At 45.5% G+C, this 18,531-nt stretch overlaps 1 protein-coding gene across 1 annotated transcript in view; it reads left to right on the forward strand.

Annotated features, from left to right (window-relative positions):
- Nucleotides 1–5,583: 5,583 nt before the first annotated feature.
- LOC145361538 (uncharacterized) overlaps nucleotides 5,584–18,531 on the forward strand; it is a 99,240-nt gene continuing 86,292 nt past the window's right edge. Inside the window, exons 1-2 of the mRNA XM_080217360.1 lie at nucleotides 5,584–5,654; nucleotides 6,054–6,233. Coding sequence (XP_080073486.1) covers nucleotides 6,078–6,233 — 156 coding nt within the window. The 5' untranslated portion in view covers nucleotides 5,584–5,654; nucleotides 6,054–6,077. The remainder of the gene's footprint in view (nucleotides 5,655–6,053; nucleotides 6,234–18,531) is intronic.

The following is an 18,531-nucleotide window of genomic DNA, read 5'->3' on the forward strand; positions in this document are numbered from 1 at the left end:
GCAAAGGACAAGGCTGAGAAGGCGGGGCCTTTATAACCTGAGCTGGCATATGAATTGAACCCATGCTATTGGCATTGCTCTTCATCAAGAACTAGCCATCTAGCCAATGAAGCTAACCAACCCCCTCAAGGTTCACAAAGTTAAATATATACCCAAGTCTTAACTGCTAGAATTGGTGTGGGTTGTTGTCATTTTTTTTAATTGGAAAATGTAACTGGTTTGGTTAGTAAGTTTGCAGATGGCACGAAGGTTGGTGGACTTGCAGATAGCGATGAGGACCATCAGAGGATACAGCAAGATATAGATCGGTTGGAGTCTTGGGCAGAGAGATGACGGATGGTGTTTAATCCGGACAAATATGAGGTAATGCATTTTGGAAGGCCTAATAGATAGACAGTAAATGGCAGAACCCTTAAGAGTGAAAGGCAGAGGGATCTGGGTTTACAGGTACACAGGTCATTGAAAGTGACAACGCAGGTGGAGAAGATAGTCAAGAAGGCATATGGCATGCTTGCCTTCATCGGCCAGGGCATTAAGTTTAAAAATTGTCATGTGGCAGCTTTATAGAATCTCCACTTGGAATATAGTGTTCAATTCTAGTTGCCACACTACCAGAAGGCAGTGGAGGCTTTGAAGAGGGTACAGATAAGATTTATCAGGATGTTGCCTGGTATGGTGGGCATTAGCTATGAGGAGAGGTTGGAGAAACTTGGTTTGTTCTCTCTTGGTTTGGAGGTTGAGGGGCGAACTAATAGAAGTCTACAAAATTGTGAGGGGCATGGACTGAGTGGATGTCAGAAGCTTTTTCCTGGGGTGGAAGAGTCAATTACCAAGGGGCATAGGTTTAAAGTGCTAGGGGCAAGGTTCACATGAGATGTACGAGGCGAGTTTTTTTTACGCAGAGGGTGGTGGGTTCCTGGAACTCGCTGCCGGGGGAGGTAGTGAAAGCAGATATGATAGTGACTTTTAAGGGGCATCTGGACAAATACATGAATAGGATGGGAATAGAGAGATATGGTCCCCGAAGAGCAGGGGGTTTTAGTTCAGTTGGGCAGCGTGGTCAGTGCAGGCTTGAAGGGCCGAAGGGCATGTTACTGTGCTGTAAATTTCTTTGTTCGTTGGTCTCCCCTCCCACTCAAGAGGCATGAGCATTTCATCCAGATACATTCCAGTGCTGCACTGTTAAAGATGTTCCCTCTTGGTTGAAGCATTAAACAAGGCCCCATCTTCCCTTTCAGGTACTGTTGAGATAAAAGATACCATGGCACTATTTGTAGGAGAGTTTGTCTTACCAATATTTCTGCTTCAAACAACATAATTTAGTGGTCGTGGATAGAGGATAGAAGACAGTTGGAACAAAAGGGCATTCTCAGGATAGCAACCTGTAGCTAGTGGAATGCCACAGGGATCAGTGCTGCAGCCACAATTATTTATAATATAAATTACTTAGTCAAGGGAAGTGAATGTGCTATTGCCAAGTTTGTGGATGATGCAAAAATAGATGGGAAGGCAAACGGTGAGGATGGTGGTGTTACGTAGGGATGTACACAGGTTAAGTGAGTGGGCAAAAACTTGGCAGATGGATTATAATGTAGGAAAGTGTGAAGTTATACACTTCAGTAGGAAGAATAAACGAGCTGAGTATTATTTAAATAATGAAAACCTGCCGCACAGAGGGATTTGAAGGTCCTTGTGCATAAATCACAAAAAGCTAGCATGCAAGTTCAGCAGGCAATTGGGAAGGCAAATGGAGTGTTGGCTTTAATTCCAATAGGAATGGAATGTAAAAATAAGTTAGACCACACCTGGAATACTGTGAACAATTTCGGTCCCCTTAAGTAAGGAAAGATATACTGGCATTGGAGGCAGTCCAGCGGAAGTTACTAGATCCCAAGTATGGAAGGATTTTCTTATGAGAAGAGGTTGAGTAAGTTGGGCCTGTACTCACTGGAGTTTAGAAGAATGAGAGGTGAGCTTATTGATCATGTTGAATGCTCAGGAGGCTTGACAGGTAGATGCTGAGAGGTTGTTTCCCCTTGTGGGAGAGTCTAGGACCAGAGGGCATAATCTCAGAGTAACAGGTCATCCATTTAAGACAGATGAGGAGAACTGTTTTCTTCGAGGGCATGAATCTGGAATTATTTTCCGCAGAGGCTGGGTCATTAAGCCTGTTCAAGGCTCAGGTAGATAGATTTTCAATCAGTAAGAGAGTCAAGGGTTCTGGGGATAAGGTGGGAAAGCGGAGTTGAGGATTATCGCAGATAAGTCATTGTCTTGTTGAATGGCCTAGCAGAGTAGATGGGCCAAATTGCCTTTCTCTGCTGCTGTGTCTTACCTATGGGGAGATGGTGGCGTAGTGATAAAGTCTCTGGACTTGTAGTCCGGAGATTCAGGCTAATGCTCTGAGGTGATGAGTTCCAATCCCACCATAGCAGCTGGTTGACTTCAAACTCGATGAATAAATCTGGAATTATAAACCCAGTTTCAAGAATGGTGACTGTAATGATTAGATCAGGTACACGAAACCTGCCCTCTTCATCTGGCCTCCATGTGATTCCAGACTCAGCAATGCAGTGAATCCTAACTGTCCTCTGGGATAGACCAGCAAACTATTCAACTCAATGGCAATTTGGGATGGGCAATAAGTGGAAGAATGTAGAGAAAAAAATGATCTTGCTGCTGTTTGTGGGACAGAATAAACATTTTGAGTTAAATATGACTTATTCTGAAGAAGAGTCATATCCATATTCCCTCTTCACAGATGCTGCCAAACTTGCTAAGTATTTCCAGCACTTTGGTTTTCATTATAGAACGAACACACTGGTTAAGGAAGTTGTAACTTCATCTTCTCGCTGAAATACTCCTCCTGATCGATGTTGCAAAGTACAAATGCCATACCTGTCCTGGTCCCTCCAAGCGGACACTATAGTTAAGAAAGCCTACCAATGCCTCTACTTTCTCAGAAGTCTAAGGAAATTTGGCATGTCAACTACAACTCTCACCAGCTTTTACAGATGCACCATAGAAAGCATTCTTTCTGGTTGTATCAGAGTTTGGTATGGTTCCTGCCCTTCCCAAGACCGCAAGAAACTACAAAACATCGTGAATGTAACCCAATCCATCACTCAAACCAACCTCCCATCCATTGACTCTGTCTACATTTCCTGCTGCCTCGGCAAAGCAGCCAACATAATTAAGGACCCCATGCACCCCAGACATACTCTTCCACCTTCTTCCCTTGGGAAAAAGGTACAAAGATCTGAGGTCATGTACCAACCAACTCAAGAACAGCTTCTTCCCTGCTGTCATCAGACTTTTGAATCGATCTACCTTGCATTAAGTTGATCTTTCTCTACACCGTAGCTATGACTGTAACACTACATTCTGTACACTCTAGTTTCCTTCTCTATGAATGGTATGCTTTGTCTACAGCACACAAGAAACAATACTTTTCACTGTATGTTAATACATGACAATAACAAATCAAATCAAAATAACTCCAGGGAACAAGTGCAAGAAACAATGGAAGAGTTTTCCTGTTGTTTCAGGCTATATTTCAGGGTCACTTGCTGCTGGACTTCAATCTGGTGTCATGGTGAATGGCTCATTAAGAGAAAATTTGATGCTTACCAGATAAGATTTTTTTAAAATTAAGCTGCAATAAAAGAAATCTAGGCAGTGGGAATATCACCTATGGAGTAAGTGGCAAAGTCCTTATTGTTTTCTGTTTTGCTCCCTCTTGAAGTTCCTAACTCTGGTTGACTGCATGGAAACAGGCCCTTTGGCCCAACTTGTCCATGCTGCACCTTTTTTTAAAACCCCTAAGCTTGTCCTAATTGCCCGCGTTTGGCCCTTATCCCTCTATCTATCTTACCCATGTAACGGTCTAAAAGCTTTTTAAAAGACAAAATTGTACCCACCTCTACTACTACCTCTGGCAACTTGTTCCAGACACTCACCACCCTCTGTGAAAAAATTGCCCCTCTGGATACTTTTGTATCTCACCCCTCTCACCTTAAACCTATGCCCTCTAGTTTTAGACTCATTACCGTTGGGGAAAAGATATTGACTATCTAGCTGATCTGTGCCTCATTATTTTATAAACCTCTATAAGATCGCCCCTCAGCCTCCTAGGCTTGAGACAATTCCAGTATTTATTGTTATATACCCCAGTGATTTTTGTTTCTGCAGAGTGTCTTGTAGCAGTTTCCAGGACATTAATAATACAAGCAGAATACTGTGGATGCTGGAATTCTGAAATAAAGATAGAAAATGCTGGAAAATCCCAGCAGTTCCAGCAGCATCCGTGCAAACAGAAATAGAGCCAATGTTTTGAGATTCTTCAGTTCAAAAGGTGTGTAGGTTACGCAGATTGGCAATGGTAAATGTGTGGGGTTACAGGGAAAGGGTGGAGCAGAGGGCCTGGATAAGATATTTTGTCAAGAGTTGATGGGCTGAATGGCCTTTTAAAGTTTATTTATTAGTTTTTATTCATTCAGGGGACATGTGTCACTGGCTGGTCAACAATTTTTGCCCATCCCTAGCTGCCTGCCCTTGGAGGGCAGTTGAGAGTCAACCACATTGCTGTGGCTCTGGAATCACACGTAGGCCAGACTGGGTAAGGATGGCAGACTTCCTTCCCTAAAGGACATTAGCTGGGTTTTTAAGACAATGGTTTCACAGCCATCGGTAGATTCTTAATTCCAGATTTTTTTTGCATTGAATTCAAATTCCACCGTCTGGATTTGAACCCGGGTCCCCAGAAGATTAGCTGAGTTTCTGGATTAATAGTCTAGCCATAATACCACCAGGCCATCACCTAGTGACAAGCAGGTTTACATTAATACTGCAATGAAGTTACTGTGAAAATCCCCTAGTTGCCATACTCCAGTACATTGAGGGAGAATTTAGCATAGTCAATGCACCTAACCAGCATGTTTTTTGGAGGAAACCCACGCAGACACAGGGAGAATGTGTGGACTCCGCATAGATAGTGACCCAAGCTGGGAATCGAACCCACATCCCAGGTGCTGAGGCAACAGTGCTAATGATGTGGAGATGCTGGGGTTGGACTGAGGTAAACACAGTAAGAAGTCTCACAACTCCAGGTTAAAGCCTAACAGGGTTTATTTGGTAGCAAAAGCCACTAGCTTTTGGGGCTTTTCCCCTTCGTCAGGTGAGTGGGGAGTTTTGATTACAAGCTACCCAATAAACCTGTTGGACTTTAATCTGGTGCTGTGAGACTTCTTACAGCAGTGCTAACACAGTGCTGCCCTTGGGATGTGTAAGTTAGGGGTAAATCCATGGGGTAGAAATGGGTAAGAGTCAGACTGGGTGGACCGAATGGCCTCTCTTTCAGCACTTGTAGAGATATAACGTCTGTACAAGCCGAGGCTCCAGCGCACCTAGGGTTCAGCAGCAGAGTGCTTCGTGGCTGATGGATGAGGTGGGGAGCGCCCTGCAGTGTGTAATTGACAGCTCGGGCGGCCAATGCAGAGGGCGCCGGGGCAGCGCGGCGCTGCAATCGCGGGCCAGCGGGCTGTGATTGACAGCGGCTGATGGAGCCGCACCGCCAGGTACCAGGGAGCTGGGGACGGGCAGCTGGCTAAAGTTTGGAGGCGCAGAGCAGGAAACCCCCGAGAGCTGGGGACGGGGTAGGGGAAGCAGGGACCACTTGATCCAAAAAATGCAGCCTGCCGGGGCAAGCTGGTAACCTCAGGGGGGAGAGGGGTGAGTGAACAGCTGGCTGAAATCCCCACTTTGACAAGGTGGGGGATAAAACATGCCTTGGGAATAAGTTGCATTTGGGGATTTCTGTGCAAGTAAGTCTTCTTCCCTGGCCAAAAAAACAATGTGATCCAATGCAGGGAATGTTTCCAGGAATACAACAGAGACTCATGATGCAGAATTGCAATCTTGCGCTGATAGTTGGGCAACTTGCAGGGAGTTTTCTCTCTGGGCTGTTTTGGCTGGAGGAGTGAAATGACCAAAACTGAGAAGCTGCAGAGAAAAAGTACGACTGTTTTTTTTCTTCCTTTTTTTGTTTAAAACAGTGAAAGCAACTTGGACTCCTGCCTATGGCACCCAGTGAGTACTCAGGAATAATGCTGCCTCCTGTTAGCACCGTGGCTTGCTTGAAGTTCGAAGCGAATATTTTTGACAGGGGCAGGTGCCAGAATTGCTTCAAAGCCTTTCATCTCCATCGAAAAGAGGACGGTCGCGATGACAACCAGGTGAAACAAGAGCCAAGGTTTAATAATTGATGTTTTTTTTTGGAATGGGGGGGTATATTATCTGAAAATACCAGCTGGGACTTTTGAAGAAAAGTTCAAAAGAGGTTATCCCAGTTTGTTGGGTTAATTTGATGAAATCCATGCTTTGAGTTGGGAAATCCGTCTTTAAAGTTTTAAGATGATTTATTAGTGTCGCAAGAAACGGGAGAAAACCCACACGGACACGGGGAGAATGTGCAGGCTCCGCATAGACCGTGATCCAAGCTGGGAATCGAACCCTGGTCCCTGGCGCAGCGAACCACTGCGCCGCTGTGAAGTTATTGTGAAAATTGCCACAATCCAGCGCCTGTTCGGGTACACTGAGGGAGAATTTAGCGTGGCCAATGCACCTAACCAGCATGTTTTTCAGACTGTTATTAAGTTTAAGCTTATTTATTAGTGTCACAAGTAAGGCTTACATTAACACTACAATGAAGTTACTGTGAAAATCCCCTAGTCACCACACTCCGGCGCCTGTTCAGTTACACTGAGGGAGAATTTAGTATGGCCAATACACCTAACCAGCACGTCTTTCAGACTGTTTTTAAGTTTAAAATTTATTAATTAGTGTCACAAATATCTTACATTAACACTGCAATGAAGTTACTGTGAAAATCCCCTAGTCACCACACACTGTGCTTGCTTGGTTACACTGAGGGAGAATTTGCCATGGCTAATACATCTAACTGGAGCACCCGGAGGAAACCCACGCAGACACGAGGAGAACATACAGACTCAGCACAGACATCTGGAATCGAACGTGGCTCCCTGGCACTGTAAGGCAGCAGTGCTAACCACTGTGCCACCATGTTGCCCATTGTTTGAATGCTCTTAAAATGTTCTCACAGATTTCTAAGATTGAAATTTCTGAGATTTACGTGAGGAGACAGCAGAGACATGGGCCCTTTGGCCCAACTCATGAAAGCTAGCCCTTAGGTCTCCTTCCTGCCTCTTCTCATTTACCCCTATCAGCATAGCCTATTCTACTCCCCATCATGGACTTATTTAGCTTTCCTTTAAGTCCATGCACAATATTCACCTCAACTACTTCATTCTCTGGGTAAAAAACATTTCTCCTAATGTCCCTGTTGGATTTCATAGAATCCGTGGGTTTCCTCTGCGTGCTTCAGTTTCCTCCCACACTCCAAAGATATGAGGGTTATGTGGATTGGACATGCTAAATTGCCCACGGGTGTCCAAGGATGTGTAGGTTAGGGGAGAGTAGGGATTGCGGGGATCGAGCGGGCGTGGAATGGGGGTGTGGGTCTGGTAGGATTCTGAGTCGGTGCAGACTTGATGGGCAGAATGGCCTCCTTCTGCTCTGTAGGGATTCTATGATTTAATCAAGCCCCTTCTAATCTCGAAAACCTCCATCAGATTATCCCTGAGTCTTCTCCTTTCCAGACCCAAGAACCCATTATGTTCAGTTATTCCTGATGGGCATAACCTCTCAGCTTACCCTTATCAATCTTCTTTTGCATCTTCTCCAGTGCCACAGTATCCTTTTTGTGTAACGTGGAAATCAGAACTCTGCACAGTTCTCTGAAGAGGGGTCCAGCTAAGACTGTGCTCAAGTTAAACATAACATCTCTCATATTAGTTAGGCTGCTCTTGGAATACAGTGTTCAATTCTGGTTACCACACTACCAGAAGAATGTGGAGGCTTTGGAGAGGTACAGAAAAGATTGACTAAGTGTTGCCTGGTATGGACGGAATTAGCTATGAAGAGAGATTGGAGAAACTTGGTTTGTTCTCACTGGAACGATGGAGGTTGAGGGGTGACCTGATAGAAGTCTACAAGATTGTGAGAGGCATGGACAGAGTAGATAGTCAGAAGCTTTTTCCCAGTGTGGAAGAATCAATTACCAGGGAGCATAGGTTTAAGGTTTGAGGGGCAAGGTTTAAAAGAGATGTACGAGGCAAGTTTTTTACTCAGAGGGTGGTGGGTGCCTGGAACTCGCTGCTGGTATAGGTAGTGGAAGCAGATACAATAGTAATTTTTAAGAGGCGTCTTGACAAATGCATGAATAGGGGCAGCACGGTAGCACAGCGGTTGGCACTGCTGCTTCACAGCTCCAGGGACCTGGGTTCGATTTCCGGCTCGGGTCACTGTCTGTGTGGAGTTTGCGCATTCTCTTTGTGTCTGCATGGGTTTCCTCCAGGTGCTCCGTTTTCCTCCCACAGTCCAAAGATGTGTGGGTTAGGTTGATTAGGCATGCTAAAATTGCCCCTTAGTGTCCTGAGATGTGTAGGTTAGAGAGATTAGTGGGTAATTGTGTAGGGACATGGGGGTGGGGCCTGGGTGGGATTGTGGTCGGTGTAGGCTTGATGGGCCAGATGGCCTCTTTCTGCACTGTAGGGTTTCTATGATTCTATGTTGGGAATAGAGGGATATGGTCCCCAGGAGAGTAGGGGGTTTTAGTTCAGTTGGGCAGCATGGTTGGTACAGGCTTGGGGGCCGAAGGTCCTGTTCCTGTGCTGTAATTTTCTTTGACCTTTGTCCTTTGTTGTTCATGTTTATATAGAATCCCTATTTAAAGGTGTGATGAGTAGAACAAAACATGTTTGTCCTGTTTTCCTGTGGCAGAGGATGTGGCTGCTATCTGGTTATTCCAGTTCCCATTAATCATCCATTTCTACCAGGACTTGATGGTTTGAGTTATAAGGAGAGGCTGGATAGACTGGGACTTTTTTCTCTAGAAAGTAGAAGGCTTAGGGCTATAGAGATCTACAAAATAACGAGGGGCATAGATCAGCTAGATAGTCAATACCTTTTCCCAAAGATAGGGGAGTCTAAAACTAGAGGGCATAGGTTTAAGATGAGAGGAGAGAGATATAAAAGGGTCTAGAGGGGCAATTTTTTCACACAGAAGGCAATCAGTGTCTGGAACAAGCTGTCAGAGGTAGTAGTAGAGGCAGGTACAATTTTGTCTTTTAGAGAAAGTTTAGACAGTTGCATGGGTCAGATGGTTATAGAGGGATATGGGTCAAATGTGGACAATTGGGACTAGCTTTAAAAAAAGTGGTTTTAAAAAAAGAGGGCGGCATAGACAAGTTGGGCCGAAGGGCCTGTTTCCATGCTGTAAACCTCTGTGACTGTATGAGAGAAAAGAGCTGGCGTTTCGAGTCCAGATGACCCTTTGTCAAAGCTAAAAGGCCTAGAAAGTGGGAGATATTTATACTGCAGGGTGAGGGAATGACAGATGAGTCATAGCCACAAAAACAAGAGGAAAGGCTGCAAATAGCAGCCCAGAGAGAGAATGGAAGGTGTGAATGGCTGAACAGCAGAGAAGCTGAAATCAGAGGGTAAACTGTGACAGATGAAAATGTGGGGGGAGAGAGGCAAAACTGAGAAAAAGAGGAAGCAAAAGGGGAGAAAAGGTAAGGAAAGAGAGGTAAAATAGGGAGAAAGAGTTGGGGTAGCAATAAGAGGAAGACAGATTGTTACTTGAATGGGTGTAAATTGAGAGAGATGGGTACTCAGTGCGATCTTGGAGTCCTCATGCATCAGTCGCTGAAAGTAAGCGCACAGGTACAGCAGGCAGTAAAGAAGGCAAGTAGTATGTTGGCCTTCATCGCGAGAGGATTTGAGTACTGGAATAAGGATATTTTACTGCAGTTGAGTAGGGCATTGGTGATTGTGTGGAGTTTGCACGTTCTCCCCATGTCTGCGTGGGTTTCCTCCAGGTGCTCCGGTTTCCCCTCTCAGTCCAAAGATGTGCGGGCTAAGTGGATTGGCCATGCTAAATTGTCTCTGAGTGTGTAGGTTAAAGGGATTATTTGAGTAAATGTGTGGGTTGATAGGATAGGGGGTGGGCCTGTGTAAGTCTGCGTGGACTCAATGGGCTGAATGGCCTCCTTCTGCACTGTAGGCATCCATAATTCTATAACACAATCTCACTTCTTTTTTAAAAGTGTGAATGATGTGAAATGGTGTCTTTTATTTTAACATCAAAAGTGATGTTCAATCCAGATTTCTTCGTGTAGCAGATCACTAGAATGATAGAATCCCCACAGTGCAGAAGGAGGCCATTGGGCCCATCGAATCTGCACCAACCACAATCCCACCCAGGCCTTATCCCTGTAACCCCATGCATTTTACCCTGGCTAGTTCCCCCTGACATGATGAGGCAACTTACCCTGGCCAATCCACCTAATCTGCACATCTTTGGACTGCAGGAGGAAACCGGAGCACCCGGAGGAAACTCACACAGACACGAGGAGAACGTGTAAACTCTGCACAGACAGTGAGCCAAGCCGGGACTCGAGCCTGGGTCCCTGGCGCTGTAAGACAGCAGTGCTAACCACTGTGTCGCCATGCCGCCCAGTGAATGAACCTTCATTGTGTCCACGTAGATGTTCATTGTAGCAACCTTTGAGCTCTCCATTTGCCCCACTGCATTTTCCATTCTGGACTGAGATCATACAGGCTTATTCTTAAAAATCCTTCAAGACTGCAACAAGGCAGTGACAAATAAATCATTCTAACTGAGTGAAGACTAGACAGAGTAGATATGGGGAGGATATTCCCGATGGTGGGGGGAGTCCAGAACCAGGGGTCACAGTCTGAGGATTCAGGGTAGACCAAGCAGGATGGAGGTGAGGAGACATTTCTTCACCCGGTGAGCCTGTGGAATTCATTACCACAGGAAGTAGTTGATGTTAAAACATTGAATGTATTCAAGAGGCAGCTGGATATAGCACTTGGGATCGAAGGTTATGGGGAGAAAGCAGGATTAGGTTATTGAGTTGGACGATTAGCCACAATTGTAATGAACGACGGAGCAGGCTCGAAGGGCCAAATGGCCTCCTCCTACTCCTATCTTCTGTGCTTCTATGTAAGAGGTCTGGCCTAGTGAGTCCTGCTCAAAGAATTGGGCCAGCTAATCAGGGTTCCTCTTCAGGCAGGTCCCCAAGAAAATCTTCTCGGGTGAGTTGGCACACTGTGCTGCAAATGTGCCAACTCTGAGGTTTAATGTTCTTATGTAAAAGGAATATAATACTAATTACTTCTGCTGAGCAGGAAGTGGTGCTTGGATAGGAGACTGAAATCTTGAAAAGCAAAGAGGCCATTGGCAAAATCCAAGATTGGACAGAAATTACATAAGAACTGATTAACTGGAAACTGATTGACCTAAATCATGCTGAAAAATAATGGCTCTGCGTGTTGTTATTAATGTGCATATTGGACAACAAGTTCAGGGGAATAAGAGATATGCTATGAGTTATGAATCTCCAGAATTTACTGACCAACTGTCTCCCATTGCTGCTTTTGCATTTTAATTCCGCATCAATCTGCTGCAGAAAATTAAGGCTTGTACTTCACATTGAAGTATCCTCTTAACAATGTGATAATTGTTTGCGCAGCGCAAATCAAAGTCTCTGGCCCAGAAAGGGAGCAGTTTAAAACTGTGGAATCACATTCCTGCATTGAGGAAATTCTTTGAGATTTCAGATGGGCAGAAGAAGGCCATTTGGCCCTTTGAGGCTCTTCTGTGCCATTCAATGAGATCATGGCTGATCTGATTGTAACCCCATCTCCACATTCCATCCTACCCATCAATAACCTTTCGTCAGCCCCTCCTTGCTTATCAAGAATCTATCTGCTTCTGTGTCACAAGCATTCAGAATCTCTCCTTTGACTACCTTTTGAGTTCAAAAGTTTATTTATTATTGTCACAAGTAGGCTTACATTAACACTGTAATGAAATTACTCTGAAAATCCCCTCGTCGCCACACTCCGGCACCTGTACAGATACACGGAGGGAGAATTTAGCACAGCCAATGCACCTAACCCGCAGCTCTTTCAGACTGTGGGAGGAAACCGGAGCACCCAGAAGAAACCCATGCAGACACGAGGAGAATGTGTAAACTCCCCACAGACACTGGTTCAAGTGGGGCACGATTAGCTTGCAGGGTTTGGGGTGGGGAGGGTTGAATTGAGGAACAGACCTCCTCCTGAGGCTGCAAGCCTTTTCCCTCTGGGTTGCTGACATCCTGCACGGTTTGGTGAAGGTGGGTGGGCTGGAGAGAGTGATATGGGTACGCTGGATATTGTTTAAGTATAGCGGCGGGGCCTTCGAACCTGCCGGCTGACAGTGCGGGCTGACCAGTCATCTGCCAGCCCACCAGGTGATCGGTGAGGAACTCATCTGCGCATAATTAATGAGGTTCCAAGTGCAGGATCTGGCAATGGGATGCCAGAGCTGTCTGCCAATGCACTTAATGGGATGATCCCCCCCAACGGAGCAGACTGCCTCCCCCTCATCCCCAGCCATTGGGGGTGCTATGGAACTAGAGAAGCTATGATCCAAAGTTTAAGTTCTTTTTATTGCAGTCACCCAATTTTGGAGTATTGCGTACAATGCATTCTGCTTAGTTAAGGAAAGATGTAAGTGTGTTAGAAGCAATTCAAAGAAGGTTTACTAGTCTAATAGCAGGAATGGGTGGGTAGTCTTATGGGGAAAGCACGTCAGCTATGACTCCCACCAACTTTTACAGATGTCTAGAAGAATGCCCACTTCCATCCTCCTTTTCCCCAGGGCCCATTGAACAGCACTCCTACTCCTCTATGAGAGAGCAGCTTGGAATATACAAGAAAAGAACTTTTCCCAAGTCTATGGTAAATTGCCCCTTAGTGTCCCAAGATGTGTTGTTTAGGGGGATTAATGGGGTAAATATGTGGGGTTACAGGGATAGGGGCTGGGTAAAATTTTAAAAATTTGGATTGGTGCACTGTAGGGATTGTTCTGAAGAAGACAACGGGACTGTAAAAATGGACATAGAATCATACAGCGCAGGAAGGGCCATTTGGCCCATAGAGTCTGCACCAACCACAATCCCACCCAGGCCCTATCCCTACATAATCCCTCTAACCTATGCATCACAGGGCACTAAGGGGCAATTTAGAATGGCCAATCAACCTAGCCCACACATCTTTGGACTGTGGGAGGAAACCAGAGCACCCAGAGGAAACCCACGCAGACACAGGGAGAATGTGCAGTCTCCACACAGGAGCCGGGATTTGAACCCAGGTCCCTGGAGCTATGAAGCAGCGGTGCTAACCACTGTGCTACCGTGTCGCCCCTGATTGACCTTATTTGATAAAATACTGAGATCAGCTTATGGGACTTTGTCTTGAAGAAAATATGAATTCAAGGGATTAATGCTGTCACCTTGCACCTGTACAATGCCAACCTCAGCAGTTTGGATGCTCCCTCACTGCCCAATAAAACTCCACACTATTGTTAACACCCACCTCCAATCCTCGCTCGCTATCTGGCATTCCGTGCTTACATAGTAAGCACAATACAGGCCATTTGGCCCTCAATGTTGTGCCGACCCATGCCCAAACCAAGATCAAGCTATCCCACGCCCTATATTTTCGTCTCTTGTATGGTTAGCCTGACATGTCTCAGAGTAACTCTGAGGCATATGAGAGTTATTTTAGTTTATTTATGAGTGTCACAAGTAAGGCTTACATTAACACTGCAATGAATTTACTGTGAGAATCCCCTAGTCGCCACAGTCTGGCGCCTGTTTGGGTACACTGAGGGAGAATTTAGCATGGCCAATGCGTCTAACCAGCATGTCTTTCAGACTGTGGGAGGAAACCTGATCATCCAGAGGAAACCCACGCAGACACGGGGAGAATGTGTAGACTCCCCACAGACAGTGACCCAAGCCAGAATCGAACCCAGGTCCGGGTTCTAATCCGGGTGCTAACCACTGTGCCACCAAACTGATCATAGAATCATAGAACCGTACAGTGCAGAAAGAGGCCCTTCGGCCCATCGAGTCTGCACCGAACACAATCCCACCCAGACCCTACCCCCATATCCCTACACATTATAACCACTAATCCCTCTAACCTACACATCCCTGGACACTAAGGGGCAATTTCTTAGCCAATCAACCTAACCCACACATCTTTAGACTGTGGGAGGAAACCGGAGTGCCCGGAGGAAACCCACGCAGACACGAGGAGAATGTGCAAACTTCACACAGATGATGTGATGCGTTCAGTAGGGATGGACAATCGGATACAAGCATCACACCTGGCACTGGCGGCATTTGAGGGGTGTGCTGTCAATGCCACTTTTTTCCTTTTATTCTTTCATGAGATGTGGGCAGGGCCTGCATTTTTTTGCCCATCCCTAATTACTGCTGCCTCACAGCGCCAGGAACCCGGGTTCAATTCCGGCCTCGGGTCACTGTCTAAGTGGAGTTTGAACGTTCCCCCCTTGTCTGCGTGGGTTTCCTCAGGGTGCTCCGGTTTCCTCTCATAGTCCAAAGATGTGTGGGTTGGGTGGATTGGCAATGCTAAATTAACCTTTAATGTCAGGGAGATTAGCAGGCTAAATATGTAGGGTTAAGGGAATAGTGCCTGGGTGGGATTGCAGACTTGATGGGCCGAATGGTCTCCTTCTGCGCTGTAGGGATTCTATAATTTCAGGGTAAATGCATGGCAGCAGACACTAACCCACTGTGCTACAAGAACTGTCTGGGTGCATGTTTTATATTTTATGTTTTATCAGTGTTACAAGTAGGCTTACAGTAACACTGCAATGAAGTTACTGTGAAAATCCCCTAGTCGCCACACTCCGGCACCTGTTTGGGTACATTGGCCGTGCTAAATTCTCTCTCAATGCAGCTAACCAGCACGTCTTTCGGACTGTGGGAGGAAACCCATGCAGACACGGGGAGAATGTGCAAACTTCACACAGACAGTGACTCAAGCTGGGAATTGAACCCGGGTCTGTGAGGCAGCAGTATTAACCACTGTGCCACCGTGGATCATAAGACCATTAGATATAGGAGTGTAATTAGGCCATTCGGCCCATCTGCTCCTCCATTCAATCATGGCTGATTTGATTCTCTTGCCTTCTCCCCGTAACCCTTGATCCCCTTATTGATCAAGAGCCTATCTATTTCTGTTTTAAAGACAATCAATGACCTGGCTCCCACAGGTTTCTGTGGCAATGAGTTCTACAGATTCACCACCTTCTGGCTAAAGAAATTCCTTCTCATCTCTGTTTTAAAGGAGCATCCCTCCATTGGGATGTGAAATAGTCACTAATAAATGCAAGAAAGAATTCAGGAGAAACTCCTTGACCCAGGAAGTAGTGACAGTGTGACCCTCGTTACCATAGAGAGCAGTTGCGACTTATACATAGTTGTGTTTAAGGGGAAGCTGGACAAGCACATGAGGGAGAAGGGAATAGAAGAAGATCTTGATAGGCTGAGATGAAGCCAGGCTGGCAAAGGCTTGTGTGGAGCATGAGCACAGTAAGAAGTCTCACAACACCAGGTTAAAGTCCAACAGGTTTATTTGGTAGCACAAGCCACTAGCTTTCGGAGCACTGCTCCTCCATCAGGTGAGTGGGATTTCAGTTCACAAACAGGACATATAAGGACACAAACTCAATTTACAAAATAATGGTTGGAATGCAAGTCTTTAAAATCAAGTCTTAAAAGGTACAGACGATGTGAGTGGAGAGAGGGTTAAGCACAGGTTAAAGAGATGTGTATTGTCTCCAGCCAGCACGGTTACTGAAACTTTGCAAACCCAGGCAAGTCGTGGGGCTTACAGATAGTGTGACATGAACCCAAGATCCTGGTTGAGGTCGTCTGCATGTGTGTGGAACTTGGCTATCAGTCTCTGCTTAGCGACTCTGCGCTGTCATGTGTCATGAAGGCCACCTTGGAGAACGCTTACCCGAAGATCAGAGGCCGAAAGCCCATGACCGCTGAAGTGTTCCCCACAGGAAGAGAACATTCTTGCTTGGTGATTGTTGAGCAGTGTTCATTCATCCATTGTTGTATCATCTGCATTGTCTCCCCAGTGTACCATTCCTTTGGGACATCCTTTCCTTCAGCGTATCAGGTAGATAACGTTGGCCAAGTTGCAAAAGTATGTGCTGTGTACCTGGTGGATGGTGTTCCCATGTGAGATGATGGCATCCATATCGATGATCTGGCATGTCTTGCAGAGGTTGCGGTGGCAGGGTTGTGTAGTGTTGTGGTCACTGCTCTCCTGAAGGCTGGGTAGTTTGCTGCGGACAATGGTCTGTTAGAGATTGTGAGGTTGTTTGAAGGCAAGAAGTGGGGGTGTGGGGATGGCCTTGGCGAGATGTTCGTCTTCATCAGTGACATGTTGAAGGCTCCGGAGAAGATGTCGTAGCTTCTCTGCTCCGGGAAAGTACTGGACGACGGAGGGTACTCTGTCCACTGTGTCCCGTGTTTGTCTTCTGAGGAGGTCGGTGCGGTTTTTCATTGTGGCGTGTCGGAACTGTCGATCAATGAGCTGAGAGCCATAATCTGTTCTTATGAGGGCATCTTTCAGCGTCTGAAGGTGTCTGTTGCAATCCTCCTCATCTGAGCAGATCTTGTGTATATGGAGGGCTTGTCCGTAGGGGATGGCTTCTTTAACACCAGCATGAACACCAGCAGAGAGCAGTTGGGTTGAATGGTCTGTAACTCTACGCAAGTAACAATGAGTCAAGACCATCTATAATCTTGGGATGACGTGGGGTTAGAGGGCAGGGGATAATTGATCCATAATAATAAAATACTGCAGATGCTGGACACCTGAAACAAAAACAGAGAACACAGGGTAAGCTCGCCAGCTCTGGCATCTGTTGTTGCAGCTGTTTCAGGTGTTGGTGAGACCACATTTGGAGTATTGTGTCCAGGTTTGATCTCCTTATTTGAGGAAGGATGTGATGGCATTGAAGGCAGTTCAGAGCAGATCCAGCAGGGGATGAAAGACTTGACATAAGAGGAGATGTTTATGTTTATTTCTGCATGGTGCAAGTGTGATAAGGGAACGATGGCTTACAGGGGAAATTAGGGATCAGATTCAAGAAAATTGGCAAGAAAAAACAATAGGCTTGAGGATTGGGAGCAGTTTAATATTCAGCAAAGGAGGACCAAGGGATTGATTAAGAAGGGAAAAGTAGAGTATGAAAGTTAGTTAGGAGCATAAAAACTGAGTGTAAAAGTTTCTATAGATGTGTAAAGAGAAAAAGATCGACAAAAACAAATGTAGACCCCATACAGTCAGAAACAGCAAAATTCATAACAGGGAATAAGGAAATGGCCAAGGAATTAAATTTATATGAATAATGTGTCAGAAGTGCTGAGAGAAACATGTTTTAATGAGGAGCTGAAGGAAATCAGCATGAGTAGAGAAATGGTTTTGGGGAAATTGTTGGGATTGAAGATGGATAAATCCCCAGGTCCTGGTAATCTTCATCCCAGAGTACTGAAGGAAGTGGCCCTGGAAATAGTAGATCCAGTGATGGCTATTTTCCAAAATTCTTTGGATTCTGGACTGGCTCCTACAGTTTGGAGGGTAGCAGATGTGAGCCCGCTGTTCAAAATGGGAGGTAGAGAGAAAACAGGGAACTATGAACCAGAGTCTGATGTTGGAATTCAGAAAGTTGCGAAAGTCCATTATCAAGGATTTCATAACTCAGCATTTGGAAGGCAGTGCTATAATCAGACAAAGTCAGCATGGATTTACAAAAGGGAAATCATGCTTGACGAATCTATTGGAATTCTTTGAGGATGTAACTCGTAGAGTTGACTGAGGTTTATTTAGACTTTCAGAAAGCTTTCTGCAAGATCTCACATTGCAGTCTTCTATGTACAGTTGAAGCACATGGGATTGTAGGGTAACGTCCTGAGATGGATAGAAAGCTGGTGAGCAGGTAGAAAACCGAGTTGGCATAAATGAGTCTTTTTCTGATTGGCAGTCAGTGACTAGTGGGGTTCCATATATAATGTTCACATTATATATTAATGATTTGGAAGCGAGAACTGAATGTATTATCTCCAAATTTGCAGATGATACAAGTTGGGTGGGAGGGTGAGATGGTGAGGAGGATGCAGAGATGCTTCAGTGTGATTTGGACAGGCTGAGTGAGTGGGCATCTTCATGGCAGATGCAGTATAATGTGGATAAATGTGAAGTTATCCACTTTGGGAGCAATAATAGGAAAACAGATTATTACTTGAATGGGTGTAAATTGAGAGAGGTGGATACTCAGCGAGACTTTGGTGTCCTTGTGTATCAGTCACTGAAAGTAAGTGTGCAGGTGCAGGAGGCGGTAAAGAAGGCAAATGGTATGTTGGCCTTCATAGCGAGAGGATTTGAGTATAAGGATCGGGATATTTTGCTGCAATTGTATAGGGTGTTGGTGAGGCCACACCTGGAGTACTGTGTGCAGTTTTGGTATCCTTATCTGAGGAAGGA

Source organism: Carcharhinus amblyrhynchos, chromosome 35, assembly GCF_965287045.1.
Source record: "Carcharhinus amblyrhynchos chromosome 35, sCarAmb.v2.hapA, whole genome shotgun sequence".
In the NCBI taxonomy this organism is placed as follows: Eukaryota; Metazoa; Chordata; class Chondrichthyes; order Carcharhiniformes; family Carcharhinidae; genus Carcharhinus; species Carcharhinus amblyrhynchos.